This window comes from Amblyomma mixtum, chromosome 5, assembly GCF_055824585.1.
Source record: "Amblyomma mixtum isolate Tamu chromosome 5, ASM5582458v1, whole genome shotgun sequence".
In the NCBI taxonomy this organism is placed as follows: domain Eukaryota; kingdom Metazoa; phylum Arthropoda; class Arachnida; order Ixodida; family Ixodidae; genus Amblyomma; species Amblyomma mixtum.
In genome coordinates, this window is record NC_143016.1 from 187452675 (window position 1) to 187471915 (window position 19241).

Below are 19241 nucleotides of genomic sequence, written 5' to 3' on the forward strand. Positions count from 1 at the left end.
GCTCTTTCGCTCGATCGCTCGCTCGCTCGCTTTCCCGCTGTCTGCTGTGTTCACCTGTGTCTCGCAACCGTCGCTGCGGCTTCTCTCGTACTATAGACCCCGAGCTGAAGGAACGACTTTTGCCGATGAGTGCCGAAATGGGATTTCAGCCTTAAGGCGGGGACACATGTGCGAAAAGTGTGTGCGATTCGCTGCGGCGCGCCGTTGTGAACGACGTCGTAACAACCGATCGCAGCTCGTCGCCTGCGTCCAACCTGCTGGATGTCTACGACAAGCCGCGCGCGGAAAACGCAACGACGGGAAGCGGGAGCCAATACGAGTGCGGAGAGCGGCAGCGTCATGATGCCGTACAGCGCGCTCGGGGCCGAGCCACGCCGGACCGGCCTGCCAGCCTTGATGCCGGCCACCGGCGACTGAAAAACGCGCTAGTATTGTTTGTTCTCGTCCATAGCAAGCCCTTGGATAGATGCATGTCAAAAATGCATAATTTCTGACGATCGTTGGCCAATACCGAGTTGCTGGTAAAAGTGATGACTGCGATACAAGCAAATTTCATCCAATAGCCGATTTGGTGCTGCTGCTACTTGGTGCGGTTCGCCTACCGTCTGCTAGCTCCGTTGCTGAAGGCATCGTGGAAATCGAACATATCTTTTATTATGGGACGAGTTCGCAGTAAAGCGATGTGAATAGTAGGCCTTTTATTATAGCGCAGGCAACTTCCGAAGCGCCGTCAGCTGCGGTTTCAATGCGATACCAGATAGGCCTAGCGACGACTAGGGCAGCCTGGGACCAGCGCGCAGTTCGTCGCGCGGCGTTGCCGCAGGCGGTGTCGTTGCCGAAAGATCCACTTTTGCACAGACATATTTTCGTTGCTCGAATCTAGGAAGCATCCTCGCTGGTATCATGGCTGTTCTGCATTTTCTTGTGCGAACGTGATGTACGCCGAGCATGCCGGCCGGCCGGCCAGCCTGGATCCCGTCTGCCGGCGACATAAAAACGAGCTAAAGTGTGTTCTTGACGTAAATAATAAACCCTGGGATAAGAAATGTGAAAAATGTGTCATTTTTGAGGATCGCTGACCAATACTGAGCTGCTGGTAAAGGTAACGACTGTGATACGAGCAAATTTCTTGCCACAACCGTCTCGCAGCTGCTGCTGACCCGACGTGGGGTCCGGCTCGCCTGGTGCCCGCTCGCTTCGCTGCAGAAGGAGTCGCGGAAAGTGACCATACTATTATTTTATTGTGAGATGATGATGCTGTTGACTGCAAAGCGATGTGTAGAGTAAGCCTTGTATTATAGCTCAGGCGACTTCCGAAGCGCCGCCCGCTGCAGCTTCGATGCCAAAGAGGCAATAGGCCTAGCGACGACCACGGCAGCCAGGCAGCAGCAGAGCTCGTCGCCCTGAGCGCCCGCGAGCGGTGCCGTTGCCGAAAGCTCGCAACATAAGCAGGCGTGCTTTGTCGCTGCTCGAGAAGTATTTCTGATAACAAGGCGATCTTTCCTTGTGATATTTGTACACCATCCCAAGCAGCGCTCAGGCATTGCTGCACGGCGGCGAAGTGCGACACCGGTTGTGAGCGGAGCTTGGGTAGGGCGGCGCAGCGATGCTCACCGCTCCGTGTCTCCCTGCTTGTAGTGGGGCGGCAGTTCGCAAGCGACGATCGGTGCAGCGCGTCGGCCCAGCTTTTAAGGACACGCCGTTCAGAAATCGAGCGCTGAATCCTGACGACGACGACGGCTCGCTCACTTCCATCTTTCGGCAGACAGTGCCGAAGGGCAACATCTTGCCGAACCCTGGCTTTGCAACCAACGACACAGCACTGCCGGTCCATTTTGATTGCGCATGCGACGGAGGTCGCGACAGAAATCAGTAGTGCGGTGACTCCAAATCGCACCTCGATTCTCGATTCGGTTCGACGGCGGCGCCGGCGGAGTGACACAAGCGGCACGAGCAGACGAAAACATTGTAAACCGGAAGTGCAGTACTAATTTCTGACACCGAACACACAATAACTGCGTAAACATGCATATAAACGACAACTCTGCTTGCTGAAATGCGAAATGTTTCCGAAAAGAGTAAGAGTGTGAAGTATCTAGAGCTTCTAGTTTGTTAAATGCGTGATTTCACGTTGGCACCGCGAACCAATCATAGCCCAGCACTTGTGACGTAAAGAGTACAAACTGACGTAATGAGTACGGATTCGGGCGGAAGTTCACCGCCGCTGGTCGCCGCGAGGCTCGGGAGAGGTAGTTTTTGAAAATGTATTGTAAATTATCTACTCGCCTTTGATGTATTGTACGCGGCATGAACGTTCAGTGGCCTACGCTCTACATAATGCAAGTATTTGTTTGCCAACCTCAGACACCCCTTTCAGGGACCCTTTAAATGGTCCCGTCAATGGTTCTTCTTGTTCACGCAGAGACGGGCACTGTTTCCTCTTTCACAATCGCAATCATTATGTGAAAGCACACACGACGTACAGTGTAGTCCACTCTTAGTGTGAACATGCTAGCGCATAGCCGTTCTCCTTGGAGGGCTACTGCATGCGTCCGACACGGCCGTGCATAGAAGCGAAGTGGCAGATGAGGCGAAGCACCATGGCCGGATCCTTCTTCTGCTGGGCCATTTTGCTGCGATGAGTGGCTGTGTCGCATGCAGTGGCCCTCTAAGAAGACCGGCTACGCGCTCGTGTGTGCGCACTGAGAGTAGATGGCCCTGTACATACAAAGCCCCGCTTTAAACGAGCGTGTCTGCGTAGCGTGCGTGACTCGCAACTCAAAAAGCAGTTGAATAACACCATCTGTCGGGCTAGTTGGTTGCGATCCATATGTATCAGCAGCGCGAACACCACACAGGAAGAAGAAGGAGAAGAAGGTAAAGAGCGCTGAACTTCCAACTTTTATTTGAGCAAAAATTGAACCCGCACTTTTATACACATACCAGGTAAAATCCCACCAGGGGGTAATCAAGGCGTTCTATCGAATTGGGACCAACACGATGTCCAGGGCATCAAAATGATAACTACTATCACACTATTCAAAGACTTCCATGAAAAGCACGAATGACATGCGGAAAAAACAAGACAATGTAAAAACAGGGCTGAGTGTGCGCGAATGGAAAAATGGAAAAACAGGGTTGAGGGCGCGAATTTTGCTAAAACCATGAGAAGGCAAGAACACGGTAAAAAGGTAAAAACAGGGTTGAGTGTGCGCAAATGAAAAAAATGGAAAAACAGGGTTGAGGGCGCGAATTTTGCTAAAAGAAACAAAGAAAAAAAAACATGAGAAGGCGAGACACGGTAACAACGTAAGCGATGCGAAGGGATGAGCGCCAACAATTAACACGGCTAGAACTAAAATGCAGGGTGCCCCTAAAAACCAGGTAAAATCAGGTAAAACCAGAGAGAAAGGTGATTTCTTTTTCAGATAATGAGATGGAAGGGGTGCTTACGCAACCTTCTTTGAGCCCTGAGATGTAGGTAGCTTCAATGATTTCGCGTGTTAATTGGTTTTTATGTTTCTTTAAGACGGTTGCTTTCTTAAAATGAGGAATGCACTTCTTTTGGCTGTCACATACGCTGCAATGGGCGGGCAGGTTCCTCAACGGCGCCCCAGTTAGATCGTTCCTATGTTCCATTAACCTTTCGTTTAAGCATCTTCCTGTTTGGCCTATGTACGCCTTACCGCAAGCTAAAGGTATAGAGTATACAACACCCTCCGCACAAGGTACAAAAGGATCTCGGTGCCTGGTTGCACAGCCACTATTCTTTTTCTTTTTATTAACTTTGTTGCACAGGCTTGACAGGCGCAGAGGGGCTGAAAAGACTACGTCTACGCCTGCTTTTCTGCCAATTTTCTTCAGATTATGCGAGATTTGGTGCAGGTATGGCGGAACGGCGACCCTTTTGTTCCGCTGTCGCGTATCATCCGGGGCTTCACATTCATGCTTCATACTTATCAGGACTTTTTTTGCAACAGACGAAAGGAGAGATTGCGGGTATCCTGATTGCTTCAGCCTCAGCACTTGGCTCGAAAAACTGTCCTGTAACCTGTGGTGACACGATTTTGTGAGTGCGTTCTTAAAAGTTGACTTCACTATGTTCCTTTTTACAAGTTTTGAATGGGCTGAATCGTAGGGTAGGATGGGCTTATTGGCTCTTGGTTCAAATAACCAGCACACATGGTTCTCTCCGAAAAACAACTTTAACTCTAGAAACCGCATCGCGTTTTGTTCTGGGAATTCATGAGTAACTTCAAGAGGTGATATAGTATTAGAAAAAATGTGGAGGACTTGAGTTGCTTCTGTTTTAAAGGCTTCAGTGTCGCAATCTAAGAGGACCAGGAAGTCATCGACGTACCGGAAAATTTTTAGAACGCTTGAAGACTCAAGCTTGTCCTTCAAGGATCTGTCATGCATAGCGAGGAAAAGGTCGCTCAAAATGGGGGCGATGCATGACCCTATACATATGCCTTGCTTTTGTATGAATCTCGAACCGTTCCACTCTGCCACTGTTGATTTTAGGTAAGCGCATAGCAATTCAATGAAGCCATCCGCAGAAACGCCACACTCATTTTGGAAGGCCACCACACCGTGTCTATCGGTGTCTATCAGGGCCCTTCTTCTCCTTCTTCTTCCTGTGTGGTGTTCGCGCTGCTGATACATATCAAAAAGCAGGTGTTTGATTCCCGACTAATTGCTCCAATTTTGTTTTCAGCGGAGTTCATTACCTTTATATACTTGTATGTAATAATGACGGTTGAGTTATGTTGCGACTCTCTAATCGCCAGTTTTGTAATGTTTTAATCAGTTTTGAAATCCGCTGCTCCACGTCGGACGTAGCCAGCTTTTCGACCAATCCGGAGTCTTCGCTCATGCGGCTGACGACGCCGTATTTTCTGCACAACAGGGCCCTTACGTTGTCCAGTGAAATTTTTAACGTTACAGCGTTCAGCGGAAAAGTAGGCGTCGTACCGGTGGCGTTGTTGTGCCAATAAACCCACGCGTGTATGTCTGGAATGAAAGGAATTGAAAAGAGGACTTGTTATATGAATTCCAGGCCGGAGCTTTTGTCAAATTAATTACGTGAATAAAGTAATTGATTTTACATGTTAAAAATTACCACCACTACAGTCCGGATTCGAACCCACGAGCCTCGGCTAGCCAGCCAGGCATGACCGACTGGGCCATGTAGGCACGTTGACCTGGCGGGTGTACATGAGGTGGTGATGTGCGTGTGGGGTTTGCTTAATTCGAAGCTTAACAATGTGGTAGTTAGTGAGATGCTAGTTAGAGTAAGGTTTTGTGCGTAAGCTTCGGAGTGGAAGAGTTCAAACGCAAGAACATGAAAACTGTGTTGTGATAACTGTGTTGTGATAAGAGAAACCGCTGATGGTATTGATCAATTTTTGTCAGCTTCTGAGGTGGGGATGGGAGCGCGTGGCGGACCAGAAAAAGTCAAAGGGCAAGCGACAACAATCGCGAATTGACAGTACTTGCGGTAATGCCCAGCTTAGTGAGCTTGGCACAAGTTTCATGACCAGTGTGAGGAAGTATCGAAATAAGGGAATCATATTGCGCAGTAGTTTTCCGGCCAGTTGTCGAGTGTTTGTAGATTTGTTCCATAACGACTAATTTACGCATTTATGCACGGAGCCCTCGCTAATAAGTACTTTTGATGCTTTAAATCTACTGCATTCTTTATAATTTCGAACCTAAGTACTGCTCAGAACTTACGACCTGACAGTAACAGGCAACTCTGTGCTGCTTTTCTCTATGTCAAGCATACATTTACCCTCGCTGTTGCGGCATCGTGGAATGGACAGAGTTATGTGCAGTCCTTTTAATAAATGGTCCATAGGCTTTCTATAGACTACTTTAGACTCTGACTTCCTGTAGATTTTGTCTATTCATAGTTAATATACTTTCTACAAAAAAGTGGACTCAAAGTTTGGTTTATTGGTTTTATTGGGGTTTAATGCCCCAAAGCAATTCAGGCTATGAGGGACGCCGTAGTGAAGGGCTCCGGAAATTTCGACCACCTGTGGTTCTTTAACGTGCACTGACATCGCACAGTAAACGGGCCTCTGGAATTTTGCCTTCATAGAAATTCAACAGCCGCGGCCGGGATCGAACCCGTGTCCTTCGAATCAGCAGCCGAGCGCCGTAACCACTGAGCCACCGCGGCCGGTGGACCAAAAGTGTATGACCATAAATCTACGATTTTCTGTATACTGTCTAAAAGACTTGTCTGCAGAGAATTTATAATCTTCATAGACTGAAGTCCATGAACAGTCCTGAGACTGTCTGAAAAAGTTTCGTTCGGGATCCAGCGAGTCTTCGCTGCCGCAGCTGGCGTGTAACTGTTGCCGTCTTCTGTCGCGGTCTTTCACTCTGCGAGCCACCTGCGCGATGTTTCGCCTGCCTCGCTGTCTGCCGCCGCACCCACAGCACAGCATTAATGACAAACAGGCTCTCGCTCCAGACTGGAACCCATGCGCTCAACCGCTGCTCTGCCCGCTCTGTCGCTCGACCCGGATCCCCCACATGCACGTGCCGGAGGCGTGGTGCATGGCTGTCGCTCAGCGGTCAGCGCTGATCGTGTGCTTTTTACCAGGCAATTCTCCCCTTACAAAAGTGGTATATAGACAGTCTAAAGACTTCTTATTGACTCTATTGACTTCCTATAGATATCGTTTGTTGTCTATTCATAGTGTATAGACTGTCTACGGACAAAAGTCTACTAAAAGTCTATGACCATAAATCCATAGATTGTCTGTAGACTGTCCATGGCATTTGTGTTGCCTATAAACTTTAGTCTATAGACAATCTTTATAGACAGAAGTCTACAGACACTCTACATACTGTCTAAAACTTTTTTGTATGGGTCAGTCATAACCAGCAACTTACGCCGGCACAGGAAGTGGCACTGGAAGTCTCTGAGCTGCGTTTGAGCTCCTTGCAGATAACACATCTTTAGAAAAATGAACCACCTTTGGTGGAGGGGGAGTTAGTTGCAAGGACTGCAGGAAAAACATTTTTGATTTTGTGTTTTCGTCTTTCAAACGATGGCTTAGACAATGATCGACATGCAGCACCACTTGGCATTCGCCTACAGCCGCTAAATAGTTTATAATTTAATTTTTTCTTCACACTCTTCCCGTTTCGTCAACCGCACGATGGCTCTGACGTGCAGTTGAACTTTGGGTCAGGCCATAACTGTTGATACGTCGTTTGTTGTAATTCTAGCTCACGCAGCAGGCCGGTTTAAGTGCTGGAGTGAGTTTTAATCACGTATCAACCTTTATATTGAAGTTATTTTTTTTTTGGATTACGTGACTTAAAGTTCAACTGCACGTCACAGCCATCGTTCGGTTGATGAAACCGATACCGAAACAGCATTTCATATCATTTCATTTTATTATCTTAAAACCTTCAGGCGAAGGCGTGTAACATAAGATGTGGGAAGTATTTTGTCACATTGTTATTAAAGTACATATTTTTTAGCACTTGCAATGATTTTGATGAGCAGATGACTACAGCAATATCGCTTAGAAGGCCGTTCCAGTCTGCAGCTGTTCGGGGAAAAAACAAATTGAAAAAAATGGCAGTGCTTGAAAGCTGATCACTGGTGCGAAGTTATATTCGTGTTGTGGGAACAATGTAATGTGCGGTGCGCATGGAGCTATTAAATTTTTTTTGGAAGAGAGATAGCCGGGAAGTGCGACGAAGAAGTGATAAGAGCAATAAACTGTAAGCTGATTTTAAAGGAGTATAAACACCTAATTTTGGTGAAGAAATTCAATTACAAATTATTGAGCGGTCGTAGGCGAATACCACGCGATGATCCATGCATTGTAGTTTCTAAAGCATCTCTACAAAAATGAAAACATGCGATAAAATTAGTGTCGTGTGCCAGAAAATTTTTTTATAAACCTACCACGCAAGAATTCCAGACTCAAGTTCTTTTGTCCGGAACTCGGTTGTTAGGCGTGCTCTGGCCTTGTCAATAAACAACTGGGAGAAGTGCTGGTTAATATCTTCTCTGTCCTTTCCTTTTCTTTCTCCCTGTTCTATTTTTCGCGCTACTTCTGCACAGCATCACAGAAGACTTCCGCAGGTTTTTCCTGAGCTACCGTCCTCGGCTCTTTTATGAAGAGTTTGCTCTACAGCGCCTCATACGCTGCCTATGAGACTTGAATGACATGAAAATTCCCGGAGAAAGTCTCTTTTACAACTATGTTTGTATTAACGAAAAAATCGTCTGATAGGGGGAACTGAGGTTCTGGAGTAGTTTTATTTTCAGAAACAGAGCGAGTGTTCTTCAATTCCGGTGTCCATGATGTTTGAGGTGACGAACTGCGAGCAGGCGAGGGCTTTCCGTTGTTTGGGCGTCCGCCTACGAAGGCGCTTGAGATATCTGCGACCCTTGAAGGAGTAGTTTAATTAGAACAAAGCTTAGCTCTGTGTACTGGGCACTCACAGGAAAGGCGGGGCGAGACAATGATGCGGCACTGCGCGAGAGGCGAATATGGGCCAACGGAATCCATGCTCAAGCAGCTCACGTCCTATGTGAAAGAATTTCAAAGTGCTTAAGTTATACGAAGGAATGATCTTTGTTACGGACGCAAAATGTGACAGCGAAATCGCCAACAGTTGTGATCTTTTTCTGATGTAGCGCTATCGTGTCTTATGTGCTCAGTTAGTGAAAATAGTGATAACAAATAGAGCAGCCACATACGTTTGTGCTTGCTTTTATTAGGACCTATTTCCCCTTGGTGGCGTTTCGGCAAATTAAAACTCTGCATCAACCTGCACAATCCAGCACTTTATCAGGTTTCGGTAACTCAGTCCTGAGGAATAACAGTGCAATAGCATCGAATCAGCCTCTAAGCGCAAACAGAAAAGTACCCGTCTCTCCTTGTGCGCTCATGGAGAGCAGTCGCTTTCATAGAGCACATATCCGTTGGTCTAAAAGAATGCTCAGGAAAAGCGTAACCGCGAGCGAAGGAGCTGGTTTACCCTCCTTTTTTTTATTAGCACTCCTCTTTTACCACGTCTAAGAGGGGCCGAGCTCAATGCGTTTTCTGTGGAATATGAGCGCCCACATATACGCACTGTCAGCGCAGCCGGTTATGTTTGTTCATTGCGAAAGTTACGCTGACATTGCCAAGAGCGCTTGGTTCAATCCGAAGTCATCTGCTAACGTCCACACAAGGTGAGGCTGCAACAGCTACGTTTCGCTGATGTCAGCGCGACTAGTTCCGCGATGCGACGGCGCTATCGGACGATCTTCGCTTCCATCCGCCTTCCCCGTTCGCTCGATGGCCAACGCACGAGCCTGACTGACGATTCGCTGTGCCGCTGCGTGGCGATGAGGCATCGCTAGGTGAGTCGCTCTTCTCCGGTCGCGATGCCCGTTCACGGCTGAAGGGATCTTTGAGCAAGACGGAATGGGGGCTTCAGATGTTCTGAAGGATAAAAACTGCCAGTGTCCAAGTATCTTGCTCGAAGCAATAGCGTCTTTTTCATCGTGTATCTTGCAGGCCGCGGTTCGATTCCCTGGTGGAATGCCACAGTGCGTGCTTCCACCTTCACTGCTGACGGTCGGTGCCGGACTGCAAAGAGCTGTGTAGCGCTGTAGTTGGTTAGTGAGAAATGAAACTCTCCGCGAAGGCCAGAATGGTACAGTCCCCGTCAAAAGTATACAGCCCAAGGGGTTTGCTCCTAAACTTTTCAGCGCGGCTCCTTAGCACAGCTAGCAGTCCAAAGCTTGGCAGGATTGGGGACTCCAGACCATTTATGGTTCGAGAGATTACGGTCTCTTAGGATGTATAGCTAGGCACGCTGCAGGCCCCGTAAGCAAACCCCTTGGGGGGTTTGCTAACTTTTGACGGGGGCTGTACTTCCTTTTAGCCCCGCAAGCATTTCATGCTTAAGGAAAAAGAAGCACAGTGAAGGACATGGACATTCCTAAAAGCCTTGTATGGGGCAGGTGAGCCGGCTGGCTGCTTAGCGTTTGCTTTCTTAGATATGACGGGAAAATCCGCGATATAAGACTCTGATGCCCCACAGGCGTTGCGACGGGCTAGAGACCGGGGCAGAAATAGGGGAGACCGCTCTGCCTCTCGAACTCCAAATGAGAAGCCAACAGGCACGAGCGTCAATACCCTACGTTGCAGTGGCCACTGCACAGGCCGATGCAAAAAGAGGTCGAAGGCAAGCAAAGTCCGAAGAAGCCACGCAGGCTTGTTCCAATCAGATCCGGGACAGCTCCCTTGTTTACAGTTGTTCCGTGATCGATTGTGTATGTGCGGTTCCGCCATGCACGACCTCACGGCATTGGCATCGGCTTGCCACTATGCGCTGCAAGAGGCGTTTCCATCTCCCGACCTCCCTCCACTCTAGGTGTGCCCCAACTGTAGCTGAATTTTTCGTCACGTTGCTGTAAATACGGCGTCAGTTTTTTCTTTCTGTCTAACCACAGACACGCGAACAGCTGTCGCACAGAGAGAGCGACGACAGTGCACCTGAAGCTTGTCTGTCGTCGCGGATGCAGCTGTTGGCCATGTTATTGTCGAAATGGGGTCAGTCGCATTCGGTGAACGCTACTGACGGCTCTGTTTGTTTTCAGCACATGCTGTGCGCGTAGGTTCCCAACACGTGGCTGTTGGTCGGCGCGGTCAATGGCGCGGCCAGTCATCACCCGTCAAGGTCGTCAATGTTGCTGATGTTTGACTTGCCGCCTTGAGACTCTCTCTGCTTGCGTAGCTTGCGGCCTGTTTAAACAACGAGTTCGGTTCCGAAATGCGCGCCAGAGTGCTTGGCGTGTATAGTTTTATTCAAACACGGTTTAAAACCAGACCATGGCTGCTGCTTCTCTCGTGCGATGTTCATCTCCTTACCAAATGTAACTGGCGACAAAAGAACAAAAAAAAAACAAAAGTAAACGAAAGCAAGAATGTCCAGCAGTCCAGTATACGAGGTCTGTTAGAAAAGTATCCGACCTTTGGCCGTTGAAAAAAAAACTTGCATAACTGGAGCGTTGCAAACCTAGTCATCTTTAAAGTAGTCTACTTGGGACTCCACACACTTCTCCCAGCGGTGTTGCCATTGTGGGAAGTATTCCGAAAAGGCCCTTTTCGGAATGGAGTTTAGCTCAGCTGTCGTTGCAGCCATAATGTTCTTCCTTGTCTGAAATCGCGCTCCTTTCAATGGCCTTTTGATTTTGGGAACCAGCCAGAAATCGCAGGGGCCATATCAGGACAGTAAGGAGTCTGTTGAACTACAGGAGTCTGGTTTTTCGCCAAAAAATCTGATTCGAGTGCGAGGAATGTGCATTGGCGCGATGGGTGCGCCAATTTCCTGTTGACCTCAGCTCCGGGTTCTTGCGCCGCACAGCATCACGTAGGCAACGGAGGACATCCCTGTAGTACTCTTTGGTCATTGTTTGACCCTGTAGAGTGCGTACTCGTGGTCTGCCACACAAAGGGTGTCAAAGAAAGCAGTCAGCATCACTTTCGCATTGCTGCGCAATTGGCGGGCCTTCTTAAGTCTTGGTGACGTGGAATGTTTCCACTCTGACGACTGGGATCTGGTTTCCGGGTCGTACCTGTACACCCAAGACTCGTCACTAGTGATTATGATGTTGATGAAGTCGGGGTCACTGTTTGCGGAATCCAGCATGTCCTGTGAGACTTCAACACGAAGCTGCTTTTGCTCCACCGTGAGCAGCTTCGGCATGAATTTCGCCGCAACTCTCTCCATGGCCAAATCTTCGGTGATAATGGAATGTGCGGAGAAATTGCTCATGTCCACCTCTTCCTCAATTTCTCGGATAGTCACGCGACAGTCCCGCATCACCATAGCGTTCAGTTCGGCAATGACCTGGTCATTTTGGCATGTTGATGGCCGATTGGAGCGTGGCTCGTTCTCCACCGATGTGCGGCCATCTTTAAAACAATTGTAACACTGCTTAAACTGTGTGCTGCTCATAGCATCTTCACCGAAAGCCGTCTGAATATTTCGAATGGTTTCCACTCGGCTGTCGCCAAGTTTATGGCAAAATTTGTTGCAGTAGCGCTGCTCCTTTCACTCCGCCATTTTCCTTGCAATAAAAAACCGACGAGAGCACTGCACACTGCCTCACTCAAACGCTGCTTCCCAGCGACTGACGCTATCGGCAGGCGGGAAAAAATTCATGCATGCGCATGAAGGTTCAAGGTCACCTGATGCAAGCGCGCTTGTCTCATATCCAGCAGGTGTTCGCAAAAAAAAAATAAAGTCGGATACTTTTCTAACAGACCTCGTATCCGAAGGACCCAAACCAGTTTACTTGTTAATGTGCGCTAGTGAGTTTCTATCACAGACAGGATTGGAATCCAGCACGATTTCGAAAACAGCGAAGCCAATGCTCGGCTTCAGTCACTCGACTTTTGATTCTGTCTGCGTTTCCTATGTGCTTTTTCGATTGCGCTCTGGCGAAAACGGATATTTTCATATCGCAGGAATATGTTTAGCACCTACTTGTGAAACAAGAAAAAAGGCGAACATTACAAATGCAGAGCAGGTCGAAGAGCTTTCATTGCTGACGTTGCTCGAGTCGCACATTCGCCGTGCGTCCCGAACATTGTTCCGCTGCAAGCCCTGGCCAGCCATGTTTCATGCGCACATTTAGAAGAGAATGTGTTGGTCATTTGATATGTGAGTTCAGTTCAACACCAAAAGGCTAAAAAAAGAAAATGCTGCCAGAACATCAGCAAGCTTAAGTGTGTGAAAGTAAACAAACAAAACGGGTAATGGGGGTTCAACGTCCCAAAGCGACTCAGGTTATGAGGGACACCGTAGTGAAGGGCTCCGGAAATGACATGAGGTTCTTCAACGTGCACTTTCATCGCACAGTACACGGGCCTCTAAAATTTTGCCTCCATCGATATTGGAGCACCACGACCGGGATCGATAGCGCGTCTTTCGGGTCAGCAGCCGAGCGCCATAATCACTGAGCCACCGCGGCAGCTAAATAAATAAAATAAATATCGCGATTTTCAGCTAACTGTGCAACTATACCGAAATGAGTCCTCCTCGAGGTTCCTTGTGAAGGCCTGCGTTTCTCCTTCGGCTTTTGTTTTCCTCTGCTTCAACGGCACGCAATGCTAGGTCTTCGCGTATGTTTGTTTTGGATTGAAGCTGGTGGCACCTATATTTGAATCTTCATATTCTGGGCCTTAACTACCGGGCCCTCACGGTATCTTGTTACATTAGCGGGGCGTTCGTTTTCCATCCGATGGTCGTGTACCTCGCAGTGCAAGGTTGCTTGGACGTGCTCGTGTACTTTGCCCGTATAAATGTTTCGCGCTTGATACACATTCGAGGGTTCGGGAGGCGAGGTCCCATTTGACCGAAAATGGATGCTGCATTTACGGATTCCACAAGACGTGTTTGGTGAAATGTGAGAACATTGCACGACGTCACTACGCCTTCACCGTTCCGCCTTATGGTCATGGACGAAATAGAACGACCCCTTATTCGCAGCTAGGTGCCATCGAAAGGGTCACATTCAGTCTCTATGATTACGTCGCACTCAGAAATGGCAGCTGAACGAGGAACGGCAGTCCTGATTTTGCGATAACTGTCACAGTCATCGACAAAGCTTTAAACGTGAAGAAAATTTTTCAAGCAAATGAGGAAAGGTAGCGGTTCCTAGAGGAATTCTTGAGGAACGGCAGAGGTCACAGGGCATGCAGGAGAATTGCAATCGTTTACGGTTACGAACTCAATACGATTATTTACCGAAAACATTCAATCTATTTAATGACGTTAAGATCAAATTCGAGTGCCCTCCGCTTGAGACACCTGTGGCACATAGTGTAGAACGTCTCAGCGAAGTGAATGAATGTGCAGTCGATAATAGCTGACCGATCATAGCATAAAATAAGTCGCTTGCAAAACAGAACATGTGCACTTCGCGCAAGGCATTCAACCAGAAGCTAATAAGTTTATGGTTATTCAAAACTCTACATCGCAAAAGTAAATGACGCGCAGCAAACATTCGCGTTGCACGCTGACTAATGAAATTGTTTGAACGAGGCGGATTACTTGATTTGTGACCTTCTAGTCATCCTGCACAGCACGCGATTCCAATGGTTGTGAAGAAACATTAGTATACATTTGAAGAGTAAATATAACTGTTTCTAAGAAAATCTGAGTTGGTGCAACCTTGACACCAATAACAGAGATTGATGTTATGAAGGAATTCGCTCGTTACAATCCAGTCGAAAAATCGGCACCAACGCTGGAAGACTTCGAACAGTAAGCTCGGAAGTGTGTGACAATGATGCAAAATGACGTTGAGAAACCGCTATCCCGACCAACACAACAACAGTGCCTTGAAACAAACATCTCCACCAGATTTCAGATCAATTACCTCTTTTCTGGCTCAATGTTCTAGTAATGTCATTCCGTAATTTTATGGGGCTGGCTGAATTCTAGAAAAAAAACGCAGAGTTCAACTGAAAGCATGCTTGGCGATGGATTACACACGTTCGTGTTCACCTGCCACATGACTTTAAGGGATCCATCTTTCCTGACGCATAGTTATCCTGGCGCGTCGGAAGATTCATCTTTTTTGTTCTATAGTCGTTTTAATATAGGTGTAAACAGGAACTACTGTAATAAAACACGTGGCGTGGGTACCTGGGGATGCATTGTTTCAAGAATCAAACATGACAGAACATCCTGTCAATGCAGGGTTCTATCACAAGGAATTCTTAGTTCTGCGTATAGGCACTACTTTCAGTTAAGGTATGTCGCAGTCGTTGGTTACAGTATAGTTAAATATGAGCCTGCTAAGTTATTACAAGCTTAATACTTGCAGCGAACATTGGCCCAATGCCGGCAGCTCAGTGAGTTTGGCCACTAAGAGTAAAACGTGGCTGCAACGTTGCTGTAAAAACTGATGGCACAACATGTTTCTGGTGCCGACGAGACATTGACCGCTGGTCCCATTTCAGAGACACGAGGAGTGGCCGCGAACTATTTAATTAAGCATGCTACTTCTACCATGCCGAGCTTTAAATAGTGCGCGATTCAAGAACGAGGCCGCAAGTGCACCTCAAAAACGAACTGCCGACCAATGGCGTCGGCCTCCTGTCATGACGTCGTAGCTAACCCGCCTTGTACCTGGTAGCCTTCATCGCGGGTGGCTGGCTAGTTCAAGGCGTCGAGAGAGGTTGCCGCCGTTGTGTGGAGGGGGGTCTCCTGCGAGGAGCGTTTGCGGATTCCTTCTCGAGTTGCATTTGACCTTAGCTGTGCCGATGCTCCACGGTTTGAGGAGGCAATGAGATGGTTCCCCGCATGACAATTCTGCTTTTACAGCGACGGGCGCTTATCCTGGCCTGGGTGGGCTACAAAGCTTATCGTTTTCTCCGAGCCACTTCATTCCTCTCAGACACTTAGGTCGTACAGTCATTTTGAATAAGGCAGATGAGATCAATCTGCTCTTTGCAACTTTGTCTAGCGCCCGGAGAACTGGACTGCTTTGTTCTGCTTGATAAAATCTACTTAAAATATAGGTTACTGTCCATTGCCTACAAGGTATTCACTAGCTAATCACTGACAGAGTAAGGACAACCTTAAACTTCAATCAACCAAATGATCAGGCAGGCTTTCGTAAAGGATACTGGACAATATACCATATTCACGCTATCAATCAGGTGATAGAGAAACGCGCAGAATATAACCAAATCCTATATATAGCCTTCATTGATTACGAGAAAGCATTTGACTCAGTGGAAACCTCAGCTGTCATACAGGCATGGCCGAATCAAGGTGTAGAAGAGTGTTATGTGAAAATACTGGAAGATATTTGTAACGATTGCATAGCTGCCATAGTCCTCCATAATGTCACCAACAAAATTACAATAAGGAAAGGTGTCACGCAGGGAGACACCATCTCGCCAATGCAACTCGCCGCCTGCTTTCAGGAGGTATTCCGGGGCCTGAAATGGGAACAGTTGGGAATAAAAGTTAACGGAGAATACCTAAGTAATCTGCGATTCGCGTAAGACACTCAGTTACCAAGTCACTCAGGACATGAAATGGAAAACAGGATCAATGAAATAGATAGGCAGAGCAGAACAGTGCGGCTAAAAATTAACATGCAGAAAACCAAAGTAATATTCAACAGTCTAGCAAGGAAACAGCAGTTCGCAATTGGTAACGAGGTGCTGGAAGTAGTAAGAGAATATGTCTAATTAAGGCAGGTAGTGACCGCTGATCTGGATCATGAGAGGAAATAACTAGAAGAATAAGCATGGGGTGGAGCGCATATGGCAGGTTCTCTCAGATCATCAATGGCAGTTTGCCAATATACCTCAAGAGAAAAGTATGCAACAGCTGTATTTTACCAGTACTCACCTATGGGGGAGAAACGCGGAGGCTAACTAAGAGGGTTCAGCTCAGTTAAGGACAGCACAGCGAGCTATGAAAAGAAAAACGATAGGTGCAACGTTAAGAGATCGGTAGCGGGCGAGTGGGTGAGGGAACAAACGCGGCTTAATGACATCCTAGTCGAAATCAAAAGGAAGAAATGGGCTTGAGCAGAGCATGTAATGCGAAGGCAAGATAACCGCTGGTCCTTACGGGTAACGGAATGGATTCCAAGAGAAGGCAAGCGTAGCTGGGGGCGGCAGAAAGTTCGGTGGAAAGATGAGATTGAGAAGTTTGCGGTGATACGGTGGCCGCAATTTTCATAGGGCAGGGTTAATTGGAGGGGCATGCGAGAGGCTTTTGCTCTGCAGTGGGCGTAGTAAGGCTGATGATGATGATGATGCGGTGGGTGACTGGTTATGGCGCTCGGCTGCTGACGAGCAAGACGTAGGTTCGATCGCGGCCTAGGAGGTCGTATTTTGATGGAGGCGAAGTACAGAAGCCTGTATAGCGTGCGATTCCAGCGCACGTTAAAGAAGCCTAAGTGGTCGAAGAACACAGAACAGCCGGCAACAATGGGCCCTGCATAAAGATGATGTCTGAAGCATCTGTGCTCTTTATTTTGTCAGGGGTTGGGAACCAGGTTCCAGCAAGACGCAGTGTTAGACTTGACCAGCCAGGCGCAATTCAGATCTGCTGGGCTCGTCTTTTGTGTTCCTAAATTAAACGGTTTTCTCTATTTTTGGTTTTTTCAGTGGCACCCCGATCTTGCTTGTTTCATCGTAAAAACCAACCTAGGTTAACTGATCTCGTCGAGTATTGTATTATCATCTTATCGAGGCAGGAAGACAATAATAACGCTAACGTTCGAGCTTAAAAAATACACGCAAAAATTTTTGTTGGGTTTTTGTACTCCGAAAATGTTCATTTCGCTGCAATATCTGCTTCTGCCTCGGCGAGAGAAACCGCAAAAAGCATACACAAAAAAGTTATGCAGTTGTATTTTTAGAGCTGTGGCCTTATTGACAGAACATAATGACGTTACTTGAATGCAACGGCCGACAAGGCACGAAGTGGCCAACGCAGTACTGACTGGTAGAAGGCCAGGGGAGAAAAGGGCAGGAGGAATGTGACAGCACGTCCCGATCTTCCCGCTGACAATAATTGCTGACGGCAAAAGAAAGTGCAATGGGATATGATGTCAATATGATTGAAAAATGCAGCAATAATCAGGTAGACGAACCCCTGGCGCAAACTGACCAAGCAGCCCGTGGCGTCAGGCACATATAAAACAGGCGGAAGAATCCACCTTAACAATTTTCCGCACGGAATTCTGACAGCAAAAAAAAAAAAAGAAAGGGTAAATATTTTCTCTCTGGGCTGCCTATGATCTCAGCACTTAATGCAGCACTTGATGAAATAAAATGCTTGGCCGATTGGTGCTAGACGCCTGCCACCGCTGTTTTTTTTTGTTTTTTTCAGAGGGCGTCCAGGGACGAGATAACCATGGTCAAAGCGGGGACCGTGCCAGAGGTGGTTCTGGACTGCCGCCACCTGCAGGAGGAGCAGCGCGGTGACGACCCGGGGCTGCTCAAGGTCCTCTCCGAAGACGGTTACGCGCCTCGGGACCGCATGGTCGGCTGGTCGTGCGTGTTCCTGGCCCTCGGTGCCTTCTTTCTGGCCGGCGGAGGAGTCATGCTGGCGCTTTCGCTCAAGCTGGAGCCTCGTCTGCGCAGCCTGGCCGGCTACTACGATGTGCCCACCACGCTCGTGGGCGCCGGGCTGCTCGGCCTGGCCGCGGCGTGCTTCTTGCTGGCACTCGTCAAGGGCTGCTGGCACCGACACCTCTGAGCGAAGGTCCTCCGGACTGCCGTGCCTGCTGCTCGCGCAACCAGTATTGGGGCATCACCATGTTGGCAAACAGCTGCTGCTATAAGCGAAAAACGGCGAATTAAGCAAAATCAGGACGTGCGAGATACAGAACACCGAAGATTCCAGCTATTGCCTAAAGCCGCGAACCTTGCTATTCTTGAGGCAAGAAAACACGTGGAAGTTTAGTCAGTCTATACGAAAAACGATGTATTATCTTTGAAAACTTAATGCGTGTCATCCTTCGGCAAAAATTTCTCCATTCTGTCGGTCCGTCTTTGAGAACAGCTCCGCACCTGGTGCGGCCGACTAAGAAAGTGCGGCAAAGCCTGTGAAGACTGATTTCCGTGACTACTGAAGATAACAGGAAGAAAAAGCAGAATGCGGCACTGAAACTCATTCCAACATGCATGTTCCATCATCGTCCGTCATTCAGGAACGACCTGTGAACACACAGCTACGCTCTGTGACCACGCGCGTGTCGTGCGGCGAATCGAACCTCGCAAGTGTCACAAGGAGAGGCCAATTCACTTCGTACTTCGTGCCTTCAGACCTGGAAGCTCTTTCTTTTGACCTCAGCCGTGCGCAATCTTCGAAAGGTTACTGTTATAAAATGTGCTACTCGCGGAAGACAATCGTACTTGTGCGTCTGTGTATATTGTGGAATCGCGAAAGTTATTGTGAACGACGTATTGTATATTGTGAAATATATTGTGTGTGAAGAACAATGAAATCAAACTGAATTAACGAATGTGTTTGTTGACTGGGCTTCTGGTATTCCAGGTAACAAACCCCGTTGCCTGCTTTGTAAGAACAGCAGGCCAACGCTGTACATGCTTTTCATGTTTTCAGGTAGGCAGATAGTCAGCAGCGAAGCGATACACAATCGCGTTGCAATTTAGGATTTTTAGAAAGTAGGAAATGTAAGGCGTAACCACTTAGATTCA

General features: G+C 47.9%; 1 protein-coding gene across 1 annotated transcript in view; it reads left to right on the forward strand.

Annotated features, from left to right (window-relative positions):
• Window positions 1-19037, forward strand: part of LOC149345156 (uncharacterized) — a 29432-nt gene extending 10395 nt beyond the window's left edge. The window contains exon 2 of the mRNA XM_089546466.1: window positions 17908-19037. Coding sequence (XP_089402592.1) covers window positions 17908-18276 — 369 coding nt within the window. The 3' untranslated portion in view covers window positions 18277-19037. The remainder of the gene's footprint in view (window positions 1-17907) is intronic.
• Window positions 19038-19241: the final 204 nt, after the last annotated feature.